At 37.3% G+C, this 23,720-nt stretch overlaps 2 protein-coding genes and 2 non-coding genes across 9 annotated transcripts in view; 2 read left to right on the forward strand and 2 right to left on the reverse strand.

The window, feature by feature from the left end:
* The first annotated feature begins 668 nt into the window (after positions 1-668).
* Positions 669-740, forward strand: trnac-gca (transfer RNA cysteine (anticodon GCA)). Its single transcript has one exon. It is a non-coding gene; the product is annotated as a tRNA-Cys (tRNA).
* Positions 741-3,458: 2,718 nt separating this feature from the next.
* trnac-gca (transfer RNA cysteine (anticodon GCA)) lies at positions 3,459-3,530 on the forward strand. Its single transcript has one exon. It is a non-coding gene; the product is annotated as a tRNA-Cys (tRNA).
* A 1,436-nt stretch (positions 3,531-4,966) lies between these two features.
* On the reverse strand, positions 4,967-9,487 carry arl5c (ADP-ribosylation factor-like 5C). 2 transcript variants are annotated; one of them, XM_077212326.1, is made up of 6 exons: positions 9,058-9,487; positions 8,013-8,073; positions 7,734-7,881; positions 7,490-7,573; positions 6,547-6,698; positions 4,967-5,637 (listed from the first exon to the last, which is right to left on the reverse strand). In XM_077212326.1, the coding sequence occupies exons 1-6, from the start codon at positions 9,101-9,103 to the stop codon at positions 5,589-5,591; spliced, it is 540 nt and encodes a 179-aa protein (XP_077068441.1). In that variant the 5' UTR covers positions 9,104-9,487; the 3' UTR covers positions 4,967-5,588. The 2 variants fall into 2 exon arrangements, with proteins under 2 accessions (XP_077068441.1, XP_077068440.1); XM_077212325.1 differs by lacking the exon at positions 4,967-5,637 and having other exon boundaries at positions 6,320-6,698; positions 9,058-9,252.
* A 1,976-nt stretch (positions 9,488-11,463) lies between these two features.
* The window catches only part of cacnb1 (calcium channel, voltage-dependent, beta 1 subunit), a 42,390-nt gene continuing 30,133 nt past the window's right edge, over positions 11,464-23,720 (reverse strand). For 3 of the 5 annotated variants that reach the window (XM_077212402.1, XM_077212398.1, XM_077212400.1), the window contains 8 exons: positions 22,715-22,860; positions 20,110-20,190; positions 19,955-20,013; positions 19,632-19,741; positions 15,910-16,061; positions 15,648-15,743; positions 15,213-15,398; positions 11,464-13,530 (listed from right to left, as the gene is read on the reverse strand). In XM_077212402.1, the coding sequence (XP_077068517.1) occupies positions 13,060-13,530; positions 15,213-15,398; positions 15,648-15,743; positions 15,910-16,061; positions 19,632-19,741; positions 19,955-20,013; positions 20,110-20,190; positions 22,715-22,860 (1,301 nt within the window). In that variant the 3' untranslated portion in view covers positions 11,464-13,059. Of the gene's footprint in view, positions 13,531-15,212; positions 15,399-15,647; positions 15,744-15,909; positions 16,062-19,631; positions 19,742-19,954; positions 20,014-20,109; positions 20,191-21,091; positions 21,121-22,714; positions 22,861-23,720 lie in introns of all 5 variants that reach the window. The other 2 variants (XM_077212399.1, XM_077212401.1) reach the window with 1 other exon arrangement.

A 23,720-nucleotide genomic window follows, 5' to 3' on the forward strand; every position in this document is an offset into this window, starting at 1 on the left:
TTTTGAATAGCATTGGCTTATGATTACCAAAATGCTGCATCTTTTGTTTGCGGACAATTATTTGAAAGTCATTTCTGTGCCAACATTTTATTTAGGCCTACATTTTTACTTCTTGAATTGTTCTGTGTTTACTGTTTTATTTTATTTATTTATTTTAGTATATTTTTATTTGATATAAAGCCTATAATGGTTCCCATTGTGACTTTTTTCTTTTCTTGGGCAGTATTGGTTGAAATGTTATCTTTTTTTGGTAGTTTTTGTGATTGTTTTTTTTTAATTAAAAATGTTAAAATGTATTATTTGTTTATTTTTGCCAAGATTTAGTGGCCAATTGCTGATATATACTGGAGTAGAGTCCCAACCTCTCTTACTTGTTGGCCTAATCATATAATGTTGGCTTCTGACATAATAAATGGACTAAAGTTACATATGGCACAACAAATTATTTTATTATTACATTTCAGATTCTATCCTCAATAACATAAACAAACAAACAAACAAAACAATTCTCAGATTATTACATAATTTATGGGTATTGCAACCAAATGAGAACACAGTTATATAAGCTCAGAATATGTCCAACACAAACAGTCACATTATAATATTTACACAATGGGTTGAGCTCTCAGTAACCTGTCAAGATATCACCTGTGGCTGATAATATACAAGGGGGTATAGCTCAGTGGTAGAGCATTTGACTGCAGATCAAGAGGTCCCCGGTTCAAATCCGGGTGCCCCCTCTTTTTTCTCTCTTTCTTTTCTTCAGGCCACTTAAAAATTAGGAGAAATCTTTAGTAATCGGTTTTCAAGTAGGCTAACACATGGTGATGACACAGGCTAGTTATCTGAAACCTGTCATGAATATCATATACCAAAGAAAGGGTCTAGTTAAACACACAGATTAATGACTAAAGCTCTCTCTCTCTCTCTCTCTCTCTCTCTCTCTCTCTCTCTCAGAGTTGTTGTAAAAAGCCGTAAACCTCAAACAAACTATTGCTTGTTTAGGCCAACAAGTAGTAAGATGACAATGGAAATATGTCGCAAAGAGCATCTGCTTTGCGAAAAGGAGTAAGGCACACTTAAATCCACTGAACTACGTGTCAGGTATCAGTAATGATGCACAAATTGATCTGAAGAAAGTCTCATGAAATCAAAATGTCTTTCTGTATTTGAGTGGAATGCATGTAGTTATATACGTAGCCACCAGGTGTCCCCACAAACAATTTGATCAAGTATCTATTCTAGTGGAAAGGTGTGAACATTTTAACTGTATGCCTACTGACTGTGTAACAAGGGCCATAACGGTGTTATCACAATATTGCAGTCACAAGGATTTTCCTTTTTGAGAGCAAGGCTGTAAACGTGTAAACTTAATACTGGAATTCACTCCCGACTTTTAATTTCGGAAAATATTTTAAAACGGTAGGAATTATACACGTTTTAAACGGTTACAAATAAAACGGGGGATGTATAAGCTACATAAATCATAGGCCTACACCATCAGTTGATCTCAACCTATTTTATTTTAAACTAGAATCGAAATTCTTGTTATAAAATAACCAAATTATTATGTTTAGTTGTTTAAGCTTATTTTAATGTTTGTTTTGTTTGTTTGTTTGTTGAGAGCTCCTAGTCGGCCCCATATTTCATGTTGTTCCGAACAATACAAACTAAACAATAGCAGAATCGCTCGTTCCCAGGAGACGCATGTCTATAGACAACAATATGTGTTATAAAATTCCCTCAAAGTGTCAAACATGTTTAACAACCTCCAACTGGATGGATTCAACTTCATCTTCCCAAAATCTGCAGAATGGGTCAGACTTTAGGCTGAAACTGAAAATTGTGGCAAAAATAAATGTTGTAGTGTTTCCCAGCCTTAACAGTAGGCTATCGTTCTTGTGGAATGTCATCACAGCAGTGTTTTGATGGAAGTTGGTTTCCTCATGCTTTTGTATCGGATTGCAGACTGTGAAAGCTGATTGCAAATCCTCAATTCTCATCCTGCTGGATGATCTATCTGCTGTCTTTGACACCATTAATCATCAGATCCCTCTGTCCACTCTGTCAGCATGGGCTTCACAGGAACTCCACTTAGCTGGTTTGAATCTCACATGTAGCTATAGGTCTTTCAGGATGGGGGGGGACAGACACAGGCTCTGGTGCTCTTACCTTCACCTGCTCTTGTGTGTCTACATCAGCACCAGAAGGTCGGTAAGTGAGTAACACCCTTCACCGAGAGGCACAAAATCACTTTCCAGAACATTTTCGTTCACTGTTCCTTGCTGGTGGAATGATCTTCCCAACCCGATCTGCAACGCCGAATCCCTGACAATATTCAAGAACCAGCTGAAAACCAATTTATTTTGTCAGCACATAACTGTATCGTGCTGGGAAAAAAATCTTCCCCAATACTTTACTATTCATTATTCTCCCAGTTCTAGCTTACTAATCTAAATCTATGTCTAAACTTTGTATTACCTGCACTTCTCATGTTTAATGTCTCTTTATGATGCTTGCATTCCTCATTTGTAAGTCCCTTTGGATAAAAGCGTCTGCTAAACGAATATATATAAATGTAAAGTATTGATTAACTTGCTCATTCCTGCACCCTTCTTTCAAAATCCCTCTCTTATGGTCTTTATCTTGATGTGTAACCAAATTGGAAATTAGTGATTTCTAGGCCCACATCCACCTGCATCCGAAAGCACAAACTTCCCTTCTATAGTAGGGGCGAAAAACAGTATGTGACAAAAGAAGAATGTAACTGATGCTGTTAGGTCACATCATAATAATGACAACACGGCGAATGTAGTACGCCCAGATTACATTAATACTTTTTCGACCATACTTTTTTAGCTGGCGTGAATTAATTACTTATTCAAAATAAATATCAACTCAAAAGAGTATGCGATTTCAAATGCAGCCATTGCCTTCCTGGCAAGACGTGTCACTCGCATTTTAGGTAGTATCTTGATGTTGTTTAAGAGTGTTCGACAAGATGTGTTAGCCTTCTCATGTGGTAATGTTCACTGTAGCTCATCCCGATAAAGTGCAGTTCAACTAACAATCACGACATCTACTAACAGAAGATGATCCTAAAGCATGCAGCTTTGATATTCAGAACAACAGATTGCAAGACAAATACCCTGACAGGTAAAGCGTTCTCTTTTATTCACTCAACTCAACCCTTTTAAATTTTGATTTTCTCACTGCAGCAGGCCATGATTAGACCAATTAGACCAATGCAACAGGCCACATGTGGAACAACTCTTAGAAGAGTGACAGTGCTGAATTAAAAGAGTTATGTATGAAATCCCATATTAATCTTGTTGAATGACAAACATATACACAAAACAAATATTCACACTGTCACACCTTTTAAATAGCCAAGGGTGTAGACTGATCATTAGATGAATATTCCTTGAAATACACACCTGTGTGATTTAGTTGTGTGTGGGGGTATAGCTCAGTGGTAGAGCATTTGACTGCAGATCAAGAGGTCCCCGGTTCAAATCCGGGTGCCCCCTTCTTTTTACTGTTTATTAAACTCAGACCAGATTGTTAAATGACAATAAATCAGTATGAAAAAGCATATAAATAACTTCAAATCTTGGCAATAACCCACCAGGCAACGGAAGCCTTCCATGAATCTTAATGGCCATAAACCTTACCTACCAGTAACACTTTGATAAAGGGCCTGTTTACCAAACACACACCCTTACCGACTAAGCAATTATTTCATTATTTTGGACTCACTTGATGACTCAACAGGAGGAGAAAGCATGGATACACTATCATCAAATTTACTCACTCAACAAGGCTGTGTTGTGTCATCAAATGTAAGAACTCCCAGTGGTTCTTAACCCGGGTGCCGGGGCCCACTGGGGGCCTCAGCAAACTTTGAAAGGGGCCTCAAGAGGACTTCAAATTATTTAAAATAATACAAAACAAGCATTAAAATAAGCTAAAACAACAACAAAAAACAAGATATTTCTTAGTATTTTTTTTTTAACAAATATACATCTTTCTAGTTATGCCAAGCTCTAAAATACTGAATGAATGAATGATTGAGTGTGTATATGTGTGGGTGGCTTTTGTAGTCAAAAAGGTTGAGATCCACTGCCATAGACATAACACCTTTTGAACACCTTGTTACATGCTAATTTCAATGATTGTTATCTATTGTCTTTTACATTTATTTTTTTGCCAATCAATGTATCGCCTATCAGGGCTATTAAATTAATTTGGAATTGGGGCCAGTTCATGAATGAGGCAAAATAAGGGGTCGGAGATATATGTCTTTTATCACAGGTTGAAGGCATTTCTCAAACAAAACGAGTCCATATTTCATCTCTGGAGGCTGGACTGAATAAGCAAGCTCTGTTGCTATATCACTGGAATGAGCCAGACCCTTCAGTCACCTCTCAGATATCAAATACAGACATTAGAGAATACATGAAAAGAACATTTCAGTATCACACTGGTAACTTCTGTAACCAAGTGAAATCTCATAAGCTTAGAGAAGTCATTCAACTCATTTGATATTTAGAAGGAGAGATATTGATTAATACCTTGATTATAATCACTCATTAGATATACATTGAAGCAGCAGTGGACTCCAGAACACCCCCTTCACTAGATTATTTGTAATCTGTTGTTGGGGACAGCTTTGATAACAATGATTTCTACCTTACTGCATTAGAAAAGTAAAATGCACACAACATGCATGCCAAATAGATGTTAAGGTCTTTGGTCTGTTTCAAGTAACAGTTAAGAACAAAAGCATTAGCATACGGTTTGACAAAATGAGGGGACTGATTATCATTTGAATGATCAATGCAAATTGAGCTTCCGTTTGATCTGATAACGATCGATTGTCGTTCTGCCAGTACCTTTGTTTTACATACTCAACAGTCAAATACATTTTGAACCCAGGCTAAATACACTTCTCAAAGACAAAGGCAAGTTTTTAGTAGATTTTTATTTGTACAAAACTTTTTTGTACAAAATTATATAAGAAAACATACTATGAATATCAAGTCTGTCTACTTTCAGAATAAAATACTTGAACAATATGTTCCATTCTGCATGCACACATCTGCACAACATACACAAATCAATTCCTTTTAAATACTTCAAGTAATGTTGTTCAATAGCTTAGTGGCTCATCACGGATCAGTGTGGGCATCCTTAACCCTCCCCCTCTCAGATGGCTGCCTGTAGACAATTACTCCACATGGGAACCGCGGAGCCGTCGGCACAGCCAGAGGGGAATACAGCGGCACCAAATCATCATGATCATGTCAGATCATCTCAGAAGTCTGTAATGTAAACAAAGTGACCTCTAGAACGGAGTCACATAATGTCCAAACACAAACGTGTACACACATACACATTCTCTCACACACGCAGAGAGTCTTTGCAGGCTCATTCTGGTTTCCAGAGTAGTTGGATGAGGTGTGTTCCTCCTGACTTCAGCATTATTTCAATATTAATCCGAGAGGCACTGAGAGCTGGATAAAAGTCAAAGAAGGCCTAATCTCTCTTTCAACAGTTCCAGAGGTTTAAGAAGCACCGCTGCTGGACTAATTCGCCACAACACGGGAGCGCATCCAGTCTAGACTGGCTGGTAAACTGCAGGGGGAAAAGAAAGAGGTGGTTATACATCATGAAAAATTGCTCTCACTCAGGCTACAGGCTTGGAAACATCTCAACCCGATAGTGCCTACCGCATAATATTCACAAATTTACAAACATGATCACAACACAACAAAAACCTGTAGTACACAATCTGCTACTGCTATATTGTCAATAATATTTCAAGTTGAACACTTACTGGACTGAAGCGACTTAGGTTTACTTGATTATCTATACATCATTTTTTTTTTTTTTTAAAACTTGAGCTTTGAAAGCTTTTAATTGAAAAAAATTGAAAGGCGAGTATCAAATATGATACATCAGGGATTTGAGGAACATTTATTTGAACATCTCCCAAACATCATTGCACTCTATGCACAATTAAAACTACAGAGCTTCGATTGATAAACGAAGCATACAAAAAGCATCTAAATCTTATATTATTGAAAGACTTATTATTGGAAGAGTGACAACTGATATTTATATGCAGTTTATGTAAGAAGTCTGCTATACTGTTACGAAGATCTCATAAATCTACATTACAAACTAATAGAATTCCGCTTACTTTTTTGCCATATAAATATCAGCAACTGCACCAAATTGCATATTTTTGCCTCTAAATAAAACTGAGGTGTTTATTCCTCCTTGAGTATAAGCTCCATATTCTCTCTATATCATATACTATAATGGCAATTAAAGCCAGATGTATCAAATATGATACTAGATTTAAAAAAAAACAAAAAAACATATACAAGCTTATAGATTTTTTTCTAAAGGTTAAATAAATTGCTGATTTGAAAGGAAAAAAAGAAAATTTTCTCACTACTATTTAATACGTCAGGCTTTACAGGGTTACACAAGCAAAACACAGTGGCAATCATATGCACTCCTATAAAACACACATACCCTTCTCCAGTGAGTGCGCAGCAGGCCTGGACATGCCAGGAACGAGCGGTGAGCGAGCTGAGGGTCAGACTCTGTGAGATCTCTGCAGCAGACATACTGTTCTTCATGTCCTGCTTATTCGCCAAAACCAGCACAGATGCGTTCTGCAGATCCTGGGTGGAGAAGGAATTTAATTAAACCATTAACAAGAAAGAATAATGTTCAGAACAATTAAGACTAGGGCTGATCTCACTTGGGATGGTCTAACCAAACCCAACAAACCTGATCATTTGTTTGCAAATCCAAAATGCACATGGAAATCCCCAGATGATATTTCAAGTTTACATTCTTCCTTTTGTCCATTAAGTGAAAAACATGCCTTACTTGCATGATTTTAACAATTATTTTTGTGCTGCATGAAATATTTTAATCAAATAGACTACAATAGTGGTTTGATCAAAATTATGATGTCTCTGATTTGAAAAAAGGCCATTTAAAATTTGTAAAAAGATTTTTTTTTAAACCAGTGGTATTAGAGATTTTCGTTCATTTAAATAATGCGGAAACAGAATCAAATGTAAATATTACATGAAAAACTTAAACTAAATAAAAATTTGAAATTGTGTCTTGGCAACTAAAAGAAGTTCAAGTACTAAAGTTACTAAAAGGCCATAAATAAAATAAAAAAACTGAACTAAAAATACATTTGAAAACAAATTAAACCTAAATAGAAATATTTAACAATCGAATAACAATTACAAAAGCACATTTAAAAAAAGATTGATAAAAGCCAAAAAACAATAGTTTTGAACATATTTAAAAGGATAAACAAATTAATATTATATTATATTAAATACATTTAAATAGATTTTAAACCCAGACCTTGATAATACATGTGCAAAGTGTATGAGAAACCATGAAATATTCACAAGAACTGTCATGAAGCAGCTGAATGAAAACTAACCTCGTGTGCAAGCATGCGATGAAGCTCCTCTTTAGTTACAGTCAGGCGTTCTCGATCAGTGCTATCAACAACCAGGATGATAATCTGTAACATTTAGAGAGGAAGATTATACATCTTGTAAAGGCTATAAAACTGAAAATAATATACTGTATCTGTCTATCAGCAGTAGGGAAAGACACATAACCAGTAGAGATTCACATAACTCTCGTCACACTAGCAAAGCATGTAGGTTAAGGATACACACCTCTGTGTTACAGTAATACGAGTTCCAGGTAGCTCTGAGATTCTCCTGGCCGCCAATGTCCCAGACGAGGAAGCGTGTTTTCTTTACGGCGATCTCCTCTACATTGCTGCCAATTGTGGGAGAAGTCTGCACGGCTTCTTTAGTTAAACTGAAGAGAACAGGGCATTGAAGGTTTAAAAACTGAGTGGAAACATGTAGCATGTCGATTTGTCATGGTACAGTGGTAGTACGAAGCCATGTGCTTCTCCTGCTTACACTTTCAAAAAGAAAAACACTTACAACTGGTAGAGGATGGTGGTCTTCCCAGCATTGTCCAAACCGACAATAATTACTTTGTGTTCTAAGAAGAGAAAAGGGAGGATGTCACAAAAACACCAACATTTTAAACATAATTTGTTTGACCTTTTCTGTATGATAATGCCATCTGATAACATCAAGCTTAATATCGAAGTAACGCAATTTTGAGAACTCAGTGAACTATGTCTGCTTGTGTTAAACAAAGTTTGGAAAAGTTGTGTAAATTGGTGTAGAATAACAATAGGTAAGCAGAACTCCAGTGATCTTTGAACCTCACCTGTATGTACAATATTATCTGACATGTGTGCAGATAGAGCACAAAATCCTAACACAGACTTGCATAAACGTGTTTCTTTCAATGACATGTTATTAGTGTCACTTAAAAGGCCATTTCACATTGGAAACCTGAGGAATCTCGTTTCTCAATTCAGCATTACTCGTATTTTATCATGGTTGAGTAATTTGACTTCGAGAATACACACTGTACATTTTCAGCGCGTGAAAGTTTCAGAAAATAAACAATTCTAATAAATGTTTAATAAACACGCACCGATGAGGACGTTCATGATTGGTTGCCTGTTGCTAAACAACTTGGCGTTATATCTTTTGACACCATAACAATATCGTAAATATGAACCATGGTTAGAGGTGCTGACCATCTTACAAAACTACACACGTGAAAATCAAGATTAAAACTGGCCTTTAGTCGGAGTTTGAAAACATGTTAACTATTAAGAGTGAAGAGTAGCCTAACGTTACCCTACTAGAAACTAGAAGTTTCTCAGAAGTCAGGACAGAATGATATCTGGCAAATGATCTTTTGATTCATGTTACTGAACAGAAGTAGTAAAGGTAGGATTAACTACAGCTATAACAACAATTAAGGCAATTTTAAACATATATATTAAAATATTATATTCATATTAAATATAATACTTAACTTATAAAAATAATACTCAAAATGCTATCATAATAAAAATATTAAAACCGCAATTTCCTAAAAAACTTTTTTTTTTAAAACGCTTACCTCTATCTCCGAAAACAGTCATCAGTTTGGCGAACAGTAGCCCCATTTCCGAAGGCAGTGATTTTAAAAGGCCGGGTTGTTAACCGATCACACCGGGTTTTCTGAATTCAGCGAGCGCTAAAGTCTTCTGGTTCCTTTGGTTCTTTATATCTGAGCAGTAAATACTTCTATAGCTGTTAAAACAACAGACCAACGAGCGATAGTATTCTCTTATTCTTGTTGCTCCGTATTGTCAAACATTCATTAAGATGTTTAAACTATTGTCGAAATGTTAAGAGATTCTTTCCCTACGTGTCTGTTATTTAGTCGGCTGGTGTCCGATTGCCCCTCCGCTCTGATACATAATATCGGGCCGAAATACGGAATTTCGTCGTGTTTTTCGTGGGCGTATGCATATTTAAACGACGAGTATTGACGCTGAGGTCGCGTCACGCGTTTCAGGGGTAGTCGAAACGGCAATCCTCATTGGACGCCCACGGGGATGACGCAAATTACCGTACAATTCGTTTTGTCGGTGTATGGAACGGGGCGTGGTCTTCGACGGTGTGTTGTTTTATTTTCGAGTTACAGGGGAATTTGAGAGGAAGTTTAATGGAACTTTAATCAGAAAGTAAAAGAGAGCTCATGGAATTCCCTGGACTCTCTGTAAAGTGTTTATTATTACCGACCATAACACACTAATTTCCTCTTTGTCATGTCTCTTCACATTGTATATATATTGTCTTTATTTGTCTCTTAGACCTACTCAAATCAATAACCTTACTTGAGAACTGTATTTACAATGCATTGTATTTGTCTTGTTTTTTGTTGCATTGTAGCCTACTTGTCTGTAATTGAACTAATAATAAAAAACCTTAATTAACATTTTCTTTCCGACCTCAGTGACCCCCTAGATTCTATATCAACACATATACAACCAGAAATCAATCAAAATCTACCAAAACAATATTATTGACTTAAGTAGGCTATATTGATTTGATGAAATGATTTAGCTTAAAAACAAATCATGTGAATTGCCACCAGAATATAAAAAGTGATGACACCACAATCGTTCCATACTTGTAATGACATGTTACTCTTTCTGTTCCTCTTGATATGATCTGAGCATGAGTTTCCTGTTATCAATCTCCTTGTAAGAATGTTGTGAGCTGAATCAGGTTTCTTGCACACCCACACATGCGGACTCGTGTTTTCTCAGCATGAGTCTGTTTTAAATGCTTTGGGTACTTCTTGAATGTATCTAATGAGACACAATGTGAGTGCATCTGCTACAGGAAGAGCAGAAGCATGTAATGTGCAGTGCGTATGCACATCACTGCACAAATGTGTGAGTGTGGTTAAGTGTCATCCGCACATCTGGCCAAGAATGGTGTAAAGTGTTTGGTGGTGTGGTGTTTTTTCATGTACCCACCTGTGAACAGAAACGGTTGTTGGTTCAGGTCAAGACGTTTGTGTTACAATAGGGAAAAAGAATGAAGGAAATATTTCTTCTCATGCCTAATTACAGTTTCCAGGCAATGCAATCATATTTTGCAAGCCATTAATGCAAAGTAAATAACATTTTAACTTACATGGGCTTAGTGTGTTATGCTCTTTATCAAGAGGAGTTGATCAGATACTTTGCGTGATCAGTACATATACATTCACTCGTGAGAATTCAGGGGTTTAACTGTTAACCAGAATTGCCCCCATAAATGAGGTGATGACCATCTTTTTATTTCTTCCTCGCACCCCATTGTCTCAAATCTTGCATTGTTTCCCCACTCCTTCCTTTTTTGTGTTCTTCCTGGCCCCCCACCACCAGATATTCTTTCTCCCATTCCCCCACCCCCATCACACCCTTTCCTCTTACTCCTCTATTTATCACTTCTCACGTTTCCCACAAGTCTCTTTTTGACTCAAAGGCTCCTTGATGCCTGACACAATATTCAAAGGCCTCCCTCATATGCCAAGATATTTCCAGTATTTCTGCTGTAGTATGACATTTATATTCATATATTGAATAAACTAACATGGCTAATAGCTTAGTTAATTATTTTCATATTTTAAAGTGAATGAATTTAATATATTATATGTAATATTTTAATTAATTTATATTTAATATACTAAATTAATTAACCATTATTCATTTGGTGATTCCAGACAAATATAATATTTTGTATGTTCTATAAAAAAAAAATATTGATTGAAAATAAAAGAGTATAAAGTATAATTTTAGTTTTTTTGGCATTTCAATGTGGATTATAGCGTGATTATTTTAATAAATTAATAATAATGTATTAATTGAAACACTTTTCAGTCACCCTGTGGCCCTCTTGGAAGTTCAGAACCACTGATCTATACTCTGCATTCATTTTGTAGGCTTCTAAATGACGTGAAAACAGCTATGGCACAGGAAACAGTTCATCCAGATTAAATTTTTAATTAAAATATGAATTTATCCACAGATTAAAAACAAAAAAGTAAAATGGAGCTACAATCAGGCACCAAAGAATACGTCTGTTTTCCTTATATTTTGAAACAATTGCGATAATGCAACAATAACATTATTTAGTAAGCTATTTACTTGTATATTTAGCAAATTTCATCATGATGATCTTTTAAAACATAGTTGAGGGTAAAAAGAGGCTCATAGACATTCACCAATGCTCTGGTTACATAAAATAGTAAAGACTCCAGATTTTCTTCCATTTCTCTCTCTCTCTCTCTCTCTCTCTCTCTCTCTCTCTCACACACACACACACACACACACACACACACACACACACACACACACACACACACACACACACACACACACACACACACACACACACACACACACACACACACACACACACACACACACACACACAACACAAAAAGCAGTAGCATTAGCATGAGTTTGGCAGTAGGATGTGTGTATCTGTGTATGTCAGTGTTGAGTTTGCAAGAGTAACTGATCCAGCTTCTCAGACTGTGAAGTGATTCCTTAAACTGTCATGCAATAAACACTTTGTTTAATCTTAAAATGTAGTGCAAACATAGCGCGTTTTTTAACAAGGTAAAATGGTAGTCTAATATCACACACGACAACAATAACAACTGTCCATGTGTTGCACTGAGTTAAGACAACCCACCGTGTTTACAGTGGGAGTGGCCTGATGAAAGATTACGGCACTTGTGATTGGTTGGCCTGTGAGACTGACGTGTGAATAAGGCAGAACATGTTTCCCATGGCAGTGGTACACTAGCGGCACAAATGCTAAAAGCCCTTGAGCAGGCACAGAAGACGAGACAGAGCCGGTTACAATCAACACAAAGCAATTTGTGTTAATGGTCTCAAACATTTTGGGCTTTTAGTTTGAAAATGTGTGTCTTATTTATATTTGCATATTAGCCTTTTATAAATGCTAGCTGATCTGTATTAATGTCTTGATGCACTTGTTAGCCCTATTAAACTATAACATGTGAGCACCACAGCACCCCTTCTGGATTGGAGGAGTACGCATCAGCGGCGGAGCTCTGTAAAGGTTTTAGCAGGCTAAAGACTGGATAGACCTTTTGAGACTCAATAAATAAAATAAATAGAATAAAATAAGATGCAAAAACACGCTCTGCAGTAGTGTAGTCTGGGAAATCAAACTGGTGGGTCACTCCCAAGACTTTCGTGTATCAGAAAGACCTTGTTTAAGACTACAGAGGATGCAAACAGGCACATACGCACCCTTACTTTTGCAAGATTTTGGTTATACATTGTGAATCGTGTTTAATGCTTAGCAAGGAAAGTCATGCAGTACTATACAAAAGTAAAACAGAATGAAGAAAGCTTCTTCCTCCTCAAAAACAGGTTGAAACTAAATATGCAATGACCAAGAGCTTTGTTAGCGTAATGCGAATGTCGTGAGTGTTAGCTGTACAGCGTTTGTCAATGATTGTGTGTTTCTCTGGGTTGTAAACAGATCCAACTATAGAGATTCTACTTAGTGTTGTTCTAAACAACTCCTCTCGGGTAAACCTGCTCTAGCGAATGTACACATCTCTGCTCCACTCCTCCTGGCTATGGTTACGGCCCGTGGTCGCCCCGCCACTCTCTGCGTCCTGACAGTAGCGCTCCCTCAGCTTGCCTCGTCCACGCTGGTGCTGATTGGCTGGTGGTGGGACCATGTTGAGGTTCTCCTGGTCAGGCTCCGCCCCTTCGTCCTCCCAGGAGGCCTGGCGAGGAGCGTGGTGGGCAGGGTTTAGGCGGTACGAGCGACACGGGTCCGGCTCCTCGTATGGATCGGTCTCCATGTCGTCGGTGTAAGCAGAATCCCGGCTGCCCTGGGTCTCGGAATCGAACGTGTCCTGCCGCGACAGGCTTCGTCCTCCTGTTTGCAACTGGCTGCGTGATGAGCGCAGCGGCTGCTTGCCACCCAGGTCGCTCTGGTAGTCTTGGAGACTGCCGCGTTCAGGCCCTTCCCTCTTCTGTTCTCCATGCACCAGGAATGGCCCCTACAGCAAGCCACACCGCCGAAACACACCACAAGAGGTCAAGGCACATGCAGACACACACAAAAACAGAGCGAGCGGCATGTTAATACAAAGGTTAGAGGTCAGCTTTTTACCTTAAAAGTTAAAATGAAATATTTCAAAACATTCCAGGCAACAATGTCCATACAATAAAATACATTCCTTACTCATGCTATTAGGGGGAAAAGGCAAAAAACTGGTAGTTAGAAGATATATAGCATTCTTATGCTTTATAGGATAATTTCATAAAATGCTAAATCTTACATTTATGCAATAATAAAGGATCTCGCTTTACTTAAAAATACCCAGAAATACCTTTTATGTTTTCAAAAACATAAGAAAGTTAAAGGCATCTGACAAACTACAGACACAAACCCACACCATGCACAATAATAATAATAAAAAACACAAACAATTAGTGCTATCTAGTGGCCATATTAAACCCATCACACAATAAATACAAGCTCCTTTTAATGCTGATGATTCCAAAAAATATTGGGCTTCTAGATCAGTAATCTTTGGATTCAAAAGTTATCTGATATTGCAACTTGAAAAAATATACAGAAATATTGACCAAAATCTATTTTCTCTTTTATCATTTAAGTTATCATACGTTTTTTTCTATTTACATTTTTTAATTATAAATATAAATATAAATATAAATATATATATATATATATATATATATATATATATATATATATATATAACATTTATATAAAATTATCAAGTGAAATTAATTCAAAATATTGACCAAAATTTATTGGATCTTTTATCATTTAATTTATCAGAGAGGTTTTTAATTTTCTTTCTATTTTCAAACCATTATAAACATAGGACGGATTATATATAATTTATATAAATCATCAAATGAAGCTATTTCAGTATTTAATTATATTTGAGGTGCCCTGTGAATAAATTAGCTGTGTAACTTTGGTCTCCTAGACAACTATGTAACGGTAAAGACTGAGCATATGTATGCTCATTTCTTCTTGTTCAGATTGTGGCGAGACAGTTCTGAAAACGGCATTGATCCATGCTCTGTCTGTCTCACTCACTCACTCACTTTCTCACTCGCTGTCTCTCACTTCTGCATGCAGACACACAAACACACACTTTCGTTTAACTTGGGTAAACAACACGGCGTCAATGCATGTGTGCAAGCTCCTGTTAGAATTTCGACTCAGTGTTAATAGGATAATGGATATGAGTGGGTTTTTCAGGGCTGGTGCCATGGCAACCTGGAAGAGGGTGGCGATCTGAACTATGTCTCCCAGACGACAAGAGGCCATTGGAAAGTCCGGCAGCCAAATCAAATGAGGGGAGGGGTGATGTGTGTGTGTTTGTGTGAACTGTGGCACGTGGTGGACTTATGATTAGGAGATGTTTTGTTCATGTCTATGTTGTATTATTAATATCATTGAGAGATCAGTCAAAGGAGAGGAGCAGAGACAGACAACAGAATTACAGTTGGGCATTTCTATCTCTTGAGCAGCCATCGTTACTTTTCAGTGATTGGGAGATGGGTTCTGGACCCTTCAATATCCCATTGTAAGCCCGGCCCGTCTTTAGAGGGCATGTTCCTCTTCTTGTTGCCCTTGCCCTGTAGCAGGGGAGCCATCGAGGAGCTCCATGTTGCGACGCAGGGAAGTGAGCACCTGTACCTGCAGGTTGGAGACGGGTTCGGGCGAGGCTGCCAGGGCGGCTGTGGCCATGGTGCGATTGAGCAGAGGGTTGGGTGGGTTGCTGCTCGGAGGGTGTGTAGCCTTCCAGTAGGCCTCCAGGTATTCAGCCAGGTGTTCACATGCATCCTCCAGCTGATTCTCATCTAATATTATGTCAAAAAGCTCCTGAAAGAGAGAAAAGGAGACGTTTCAAAAGAAAATAGTGAGCAAAGCAAATGTGCAGCTTACATGTTGGAGACAATTACACAAGTTTTATCTGTTATCTATGCTATATTTGCATATGACTAGATAAGACTGAATCTGTGAGTACACACATTTTAAAAATGCTGTATGTGTCTAAGAAACAAAGAATGAAGGAAGACCTAAATGTGTACATAAATGTAAATCAGTAGAAATCAAAAGTCATATTCTCACAGGAGGACACTGAGCGAGTTTATCAGCTGCCACCATTTGGACGTTGAGATGTTTGGCCTGAGATTTACCCCTGGACTTTATCAGCCTCTGCAACACCTGATAGCGAGGGGGAAACAGAAGAGCAAATATACAGCCAATAATAAATGTTCAAATACATTGTGATGAACACAAAAAAGAAATTCATTTTTTTATTTACCTGTATTTTTATCGTACTGACCCCAAACCTATGAGCGGTTATGTGTATATTGTAGCTAATATTTACCTTTGGAGAGGCGATCTTGATGTAGACTATAATAGGTGCCAGTGATGTCTTGGCCAACTGAGATGGATGGTTGATTGTGTCAGCATCCAGAGCCACTAACTGGAGAGTCCGAGCCAGCTCAAAGATTCTCTCGATTTCACTTTGTACCTCAGCTGCCAGATGAAAAAAAATGTATATAGCATTATTTACTAAAATACAATACACACACACACACACACACACACACAGACACACACACACACACACACACACACACACACACACACACACACACACACACACACACACACACACACACACACACACACACACACACACACACACACACACACACACACACACACACACACACACACACACACGAGTACATCTTATCTTAAATTTATACACTGCAGAATCAAAACATTCTTAAAAGAATAATGTTAAAAAAACAGCATTATGGTATTAATAAATGTTTTCAGATAATGGATCTGGAATATGTGGTTGTTTTTTTGCAGTGTATATCAGAGAATCTTGAAAGCACACGCAAACACACCTCTAATTTTAATAAACAATGAATTTCAGGAAGACTAACCTTTTATTTCAGACTCCAACCCATGTTAGTACACATCATGCACGTGGGGGTTTTTAGGGTCTGCTCGAATATATGCATATGTGAGCATGTTCTAGTTTAATTGCATTCATCTTTAAGTAAATGGAACGCTGCACAGTATGATAGTAGCTTACAGAATAGCGGTTGCATGCTATTTTAGCTTTCTGCATTGATCCATGGCAGTCTGTAGAAAGCAGCAGTTAGCTGTAGATCAGTATGTGTGTTTGAGTATGGATATTTGAAGTGGCATCACACTTTTTACAGTGAGTCAGAATCAATGCATTCAGTCATTTTTTCAGAGTGTAAATAAAATCAGCAAGCCATCATACTTTTTTAGTCATGTTACCATTTAATTTTTTTTAATCAAATGTAGTGCTATTTAAGGGGCAACGTCACGTAAACTAACATATTTTGTAATAATGAAATCAGAACACCTTTTTTTCTGAGACAAAACAATTAGGATCTCAATTACGGTGACAGTATCTTTAAACATTAAAACAGCTGAATACAACTACAAAGCAACCTAATTAATATGAACGAATCAAAAATATAATGAGAAACAGCAGTGTTTAACTGTGCCCTAAGTGTGTACATCACAAGAAGAACTCCTGGACCCCACAGAGTACAGCATAATATGAACACACGTAATGAAAATATACTGTTCCAGTCAACTGTTATCCAAAATCTATCACTTAATTTACATATACACTACCAATGTTTTAGAAAGAAGACATGCTCCCTAAGACTGCATTTATATGATCAAAACAGCAATATTGCGAAATATTATTACAATTTAAAATAGCTGTTTTCTATTTTAATACATTTTTAAATGTAATTTATTCCTGTGATGCAAAGCTGAATGTTCAGCATCATTACTCCAGTCTTCGGTGTCACATGACCGTTCAGAAATAATTCAAATATGATGATTTGCTGTTCAAGAAACATTTCTTATTATTATTAATGCTGGAAACAGTTTTGCTGCTTAATAGTTTTGTGGAATGTGTGATGTATGTATGTATATATATATATATATATATATATATATGTATATATGTATATATCTATATATTCCTCTTACATTTTACATCCTTCCAAAATCAAACATGTTTTTTAAACCATTGAAACTATTACAGCAAAAATAGTAAATAAAAAAATATCTGTTTAATATCTAAAGATATTATGTATGATTCCTAATTTTAGTCATGTAAATAATACCAGCAGGCATGCCTGATTTTCTTAGCCCATTGTCACTTGATGTAACATAAGATGCATGTTACTGGGGTCTAAATGAATGAATATGACTTGAGAGAGAGAAAAGTTACTAGAAATGATTTATTGTGATTGTTGTCTCAGGTTGTTAAATTTTACGTCTAGATGCACAATACAATATGACAAAAAACTCCACTACTACCCTACACGCTGTGTTGGCAACAATAGGGACTTTCACACCGGATAGTTCTAGGAACTTAGTTATAGGAAGTAGCCACCAGACTGGTTCCCGAGAACTAAATGTTCCTCTAGGGCCGCTTTCCTGGTTGCATTCACAGCGCCTGTAGGAACTCTGAAGTGGCGTAAGCCGCGCTTGTTGTTGGAACTTTTATTTCGACTGCACCGAGGAACGCCTGAGCACACAGCGCTCCCATTCTCCGTCTTCATTAGGTTACGATCTGTTTTTAAAAATCTTGTCTAATACGATATTAGATAGAACTGTTATACAAAGTAGACAGTATATGAAAAAGAATTAGTGTTTGCCGTGTGGTTGATGCCCAATGTTGCTAGCTGAGCAGAAATACATAATCATGTTTCGCTTGGTCCCCTCAAAGTTGTGTTGGATTTTCTCCTTAGCGTAAAGGTTAAGAGGCCCATCTATCCATGTTTGTAGAGTTAGTTCGTAGAGTAAATGTATAGGCTATAAACTGTGTGTGTACACTGCTTTTTTTAAAATGGCTGGTGCTGGTGTTTCACGTGCATTCAGCCAATCAACGTACACTTACGTCACTGATTGTTGCTATTGTGCTGGGTTAGGCCCTACTCTAAACTAGGAGCTAATTTAGTTCCCCCAAAAGGCGTTCCTAGAACTAAAATTGTTCAGTTCGTGCGGTGCGAACACGCCAAAAAACGGGTACTCCCACCATTAGTTCTAGGAACAATGAAAAGGTTCTTCTGGTGCCAAAGCCCCTAATAACTTTAGCTACACTTTTAAAACACTTGAGCTACTGAAAAATGTAGTGCTGTCATGACAACTCTCAGAGTGTTTGGCACGGTAATCGTTTTAAGACAATGTCATTGCAAACAGTTAAGGACACATCAGCCTGCATCATCTAGAGTTTAATGACAGAACTTATGGATTTAAGTTGTTAGTGTGGTTACTTTTAGTTAATAACGCCACAACCGACAAGTTAAGACTGTTCACACCAAACTCAAGGTAGAGGGTTAAATAAAAGGACAGATGGATGTAGAGTTAGAAAAATGGATGGAGAGATGAATGAATTGACAGATGGATGGTCATGAAGGGGAAAAGGGTGGGATGACTGGATACGTACCCAGTACGTCTGACGTGGAGAGAAAGAGAGGTAAGAAATGTGTGGTGGGAAACAACAGAATGAAAAAGAGAAAAAGCCAGATCAGACATGACGTAACAAAGCAAGAGGAGGAAACACTAAGAACAATGTTTAGGAAACAGAGAGAATGTGTACTAGTGTACACAAGTGAAAAAAAAGGTACTCTATAAAAGTAGTCTAAATGTCTATTCTCATAGAGAGCACGTATTCACCAAAAAGTAAATTTTATTTCTTAGTCTGACATTTTTCTATTGAAAACACTTAAATATTCTAAGACTTTCTTCTTTTCTCTTTACCAACTATACTGTAGTACCAGAATGAATGGATTTCATTCATCTCAACAAACAGACTGTTTGTTTTGCTCTTAATGTGAATACCTTTGCATTTTGAAATTTTCTTCACTTTTTTTTGCTCTTAAGTGCCTGGACTAACATGAGTCCAAAATATTTGCTGAGTTTAGTCATTCAGCCTGTTGCTAAACTAAATGTTTAGTCTGTTCAGGCTTTATGACCAAATGATGGAGCTCTTTCAGATGCAGTTTCACATTTGTGTGCAGGTGTGTTTCATACCCAGACTGGATCTGGTGCTGGAGCGCTCGATGATCGTGTGTTTGCTGGGGTTGTTTAGGACGGAACGTTTGGCGAGTGAGATGTCTGCTGTCACCCTGGTGATAGATATTCTGGAACAAACAACAACCCATAACCATGGTATGCCAATTACATACCATGTAACGAGTGTATTGTGGTATTTTCATCATTAACAACCCACACAGAATTTTGCCATCGATATTAACAGTTTCTTTGATAACATAAATTTTGCCAAAATTTCAGATTTCAATTTTTTTAATTTCATGTCTTCATTATGACAATGACATGCATAATTTAATACCAACCTGCCTTCAAATTTGTGTTTTAGAAAGTCAAAGAGTGCTTTCTGCATCATATCTGTCACCTGCAATGTAACAAACACAGAACTGAACAACATGAACTAAATGACTAAAATTAAAAATTGACAGTTTGAGTTTATGAGAGAGAGATGCTGTCTTGCCTCGTAGCCTTTAAGGGATGGTCCCACCAAAATAATGGGTCTCATGGAAGGCACCACATCATAAGGAGGAACATGTTCCATCTGAAAGTTCACACACACACACACACACACTTCTTCAGTGACATTCAGTGTATAAATCTGAATTATAAAGAACTACTTTTAGGATGCCCAGCTCCCCTTCCCTCTTCTGACAGATCATCACTTTAATCAAATATAAGACCTCTTCATGTCCTGCTGAGGGTCCTTCACTACATGAAGTGTGTGTGAGAAAAACAGAGACAGAGATCCGCTGCTCAACTGATCCCCATTTGCCGTGGCTCCTCCCACTCCTTTTCCCCTGCTATATTACATGATTGACCAAAAGTTTCAATGGGCTAGTTAGAGTTATGAACAACCGGAATATCTAAAAACAACCGGAACAACTACAATATAATGTCATCATTTTGAATACTCTGATTCTCCCAGTCGGGCATCTGTGTATGTGTGATTGTGTGTTAGTAGCCATTGTGACAGCAGTCACATGCGTGGGCCAAGCTCTATTTCACACACCAGTAATGGAAACGGAAACCGTGGAAACCTGTCAGGGTGTTTTTGCCTCATCTTGTGTACATGTGCAAGAGGATGGCATTATGTCCACAAATGTGGGTGGACACATGGGCCAGATTCATTAATTTCTTGATTCAATCTGAATGAGGCATTCAATACAACCTGACATTTTTTCCCCTTTCCGAACAATTTCATTGTGAACAGGACTGGTACAGAAACCCTGTGTCAATATGCCACAACAAATCACATTTAAGTCTTTAGAGAAGCAAGCCAGCATAGAAGAATTTGTCTTTTCTGACCATTTCTGAAATACATTAACAGTATTTGCTGAGCTGATGCAGGGACACTATTACAATAGCTCTAAGACTCAGATATCGTCACAACAATTGCAAAGACAGAAACACAAAACCAAAAGTTTGTTGTTGCTATGACTCACCGATTTCTGTTTCTGTTTGGCAGGCCCACCTATCATTTCACACACAGACACACACACACGGACACACACACACGGACACACACACACACACACACACACACACACACACACACACACACACACACACACACACACACACACACACACACACACACACACACACACACACACACACACACACACACACACACACACACACACGCACACACACACACACAGCAAAAGAGAGAGGGCAAGCAAGCACACAAACAGAAGCTTGTTAGTGACAAATTGTTAATACATTTAGGATGCTGGGAGAAAATGATTAAACAAATTCAGATGTGGCCAAATTAAGAAAAGATGGAACTACTAAAGAATAAGATATTCATTCAGGTTGATCTGAAGTAAAATTCTCCCAGCATACACACAGTCTCACAAGTCTTAACTCAAATTACTGGATTTGTGAGTCTTCTATCTAGATTCACCCAGAAATGCACATTCTGTCATCAGTTACTCACCCACATGTTGTTTCAAACCTGCATGACTTACTTTTTTCATTGGAACACAAAACGATGTGAAGAAATGATAAACAGCACCAATAAAAGTAACCAATAAATTTTGAATGCACAATATTTTAAAGGATAGTTCACCCAAAAATGACAATTCTATCATCATTTACACACTCTTAAGTTGTTCCAAAGCCATATGAGTTTCTTTCCTCTGTTGAACACAAAACAAGATATTTGTAAAGAATGTTGGTAATCAAACCAATCAATGACGGTAGCCATTGACTTCCATAGTAGGAAAAAAATACTCAATGGCTACCATCAACTGTCTGGTTACCAACATTCTTCTAAATATCTTCTTTTGTGTTCAACAGAAGAAACTCATACAGGTTTGGAACCACTTGAGGGTGAGTCAATGATGACAGAATTTTGGGGGGAACTATCCCTTTAAGTCTTCTGAAACCAAACGATTGCTTTGTATGTGAAAATACTAAAATATACATTGTTATTTTTTGATAAAAGTTTTATCTGGTGCAGTTTCCCAGAACTTCACATCAGTGGACATTCAAATAAGTCAGGATGTGTCAGGATGTGTCAGGCCTGATTTTACATCTATGATGCCAAACATGATTGGATTTCATATTTTGTTACTGATCTAAGCAAAACTAATGTGAATGCACATATTTAAATCACATCTAAAATCGAGGGCTACGTTTTTCAGTGACAACTTACATTTTACTCTGTTCTTTACACAAAACTATTATATGGCTTCAAAAGACATGGAATATTGTACATGACAACAGCTATAGTACTTTTGTGTTGTTCTTGTTACTTTTGGAGCAGTCGGAACAATCTTCCTAATATTTTGTTTTGTACACACATATACATATATAACCTGGTTCATACAGGGTGAGTAAATGAGGAAAGAATTTTCATATTTGGCTGAACTATACTTTTAATAATGCATTCACTCTGTCTCTAAAATGTGAATTTGAACACAAACAAACACACAAACAGCAAAGATTTCTCACATTTTTCAGAGACACAGAAGGTGCTCGGTTAGGAACGAGTCTGATTATTAGTCGCATGTGATGGAGGCTGTCTATTGATGCATTCTGGGGTTATCACCAGGGGTTACCTTCTTAAAGAAAGGGAGGCGGGGTAGGTTGCCTTGAGGGGAGGTGACACTTCCGCCCACACCCTTATGGTCACGGGTGTCGGCAGGCTCCACCTCCTCAACATCCGAATCCAAAGCATCGTCATATAGCCCAGAGGACAAGTCAGCTAGGGGACCGATTGGGAGGTGGGCGGGTTTTAATGAAGGGATAGAACAAGAGAGGGGAGGAGAAAGAGAAGTAGAGAAGGAAACGAGAGTGAAAGAAGAGGGAAACAAGGGTAACGGACAGAAAATAAGAGATGAGGAAGAGAGGAAGAACAGCAGCATGATGTACAGACTTTGCTAAGTCAGAGAGGCGATGAATAGAACACAGAAGGTGTTTTAAAGTGAAAAAAAGCACACAAAAAAAAACAACCTTTTAAAGAAGAACAAACAGTGGCATGTGTTGTGAAGTCCTTTCTCTAAGTTTGGGTTTTTAAATAAATAATAAATACATGTTCCAGTTTCATTTGATGTTTACAGTTAATGGGTTAAACTATGGGAACATAATATACCGAACTAACAACAAACAAATAATATTATATTACATTTGGTGTTTAAATCAACATACTGTTTATTAAACTAAGTCACATGACAGTCTCATTTAGTTTATTTTTTTATTTTTACATTGATTCCATAACAATAACAACAACAATAATTGACTATAATAAATGCTATAGCAAAAACCTGTAAAATTAGTTTAAAGTAAAAATTGTAAAAGTTTATGGACAGGCCATTTACAATGACCTTGGGCTCATCAAATGTATTTTTATTTAACCACCTGTATTATTATGGTTCAAGTAGATTGGTATATTAACATCATATTATTTTTGTTTTGGTTTTTGTATTTTTCGTTCAATTACTTCGAGGACGATGCCCCTGATTACAAATGAATCAAACTCCCAGAGCTGACACAGCCATGACAGATCACATAAACTACAGGTAGTTCAAAGACTTCGAACTACAATTACAGATGATGATGACAATA

This window comes from Siphateles boraxobius, unplaced genomic scaffold (assembly GCF_051911475.1).
Source record: "Siphateles boraxobius isolate OS27281-9 unplaced genomic scaffold, OSU_SipBor_1 66, whole genome shotgun sequence".
In the NCBI taxonomy this organism is placed as follows: Eukaryota; Metazoa; Chordata; class Actinopteri; order Cypriniformes; family Leuciscidae; genus Siphateles; species Siphateles boraxobius.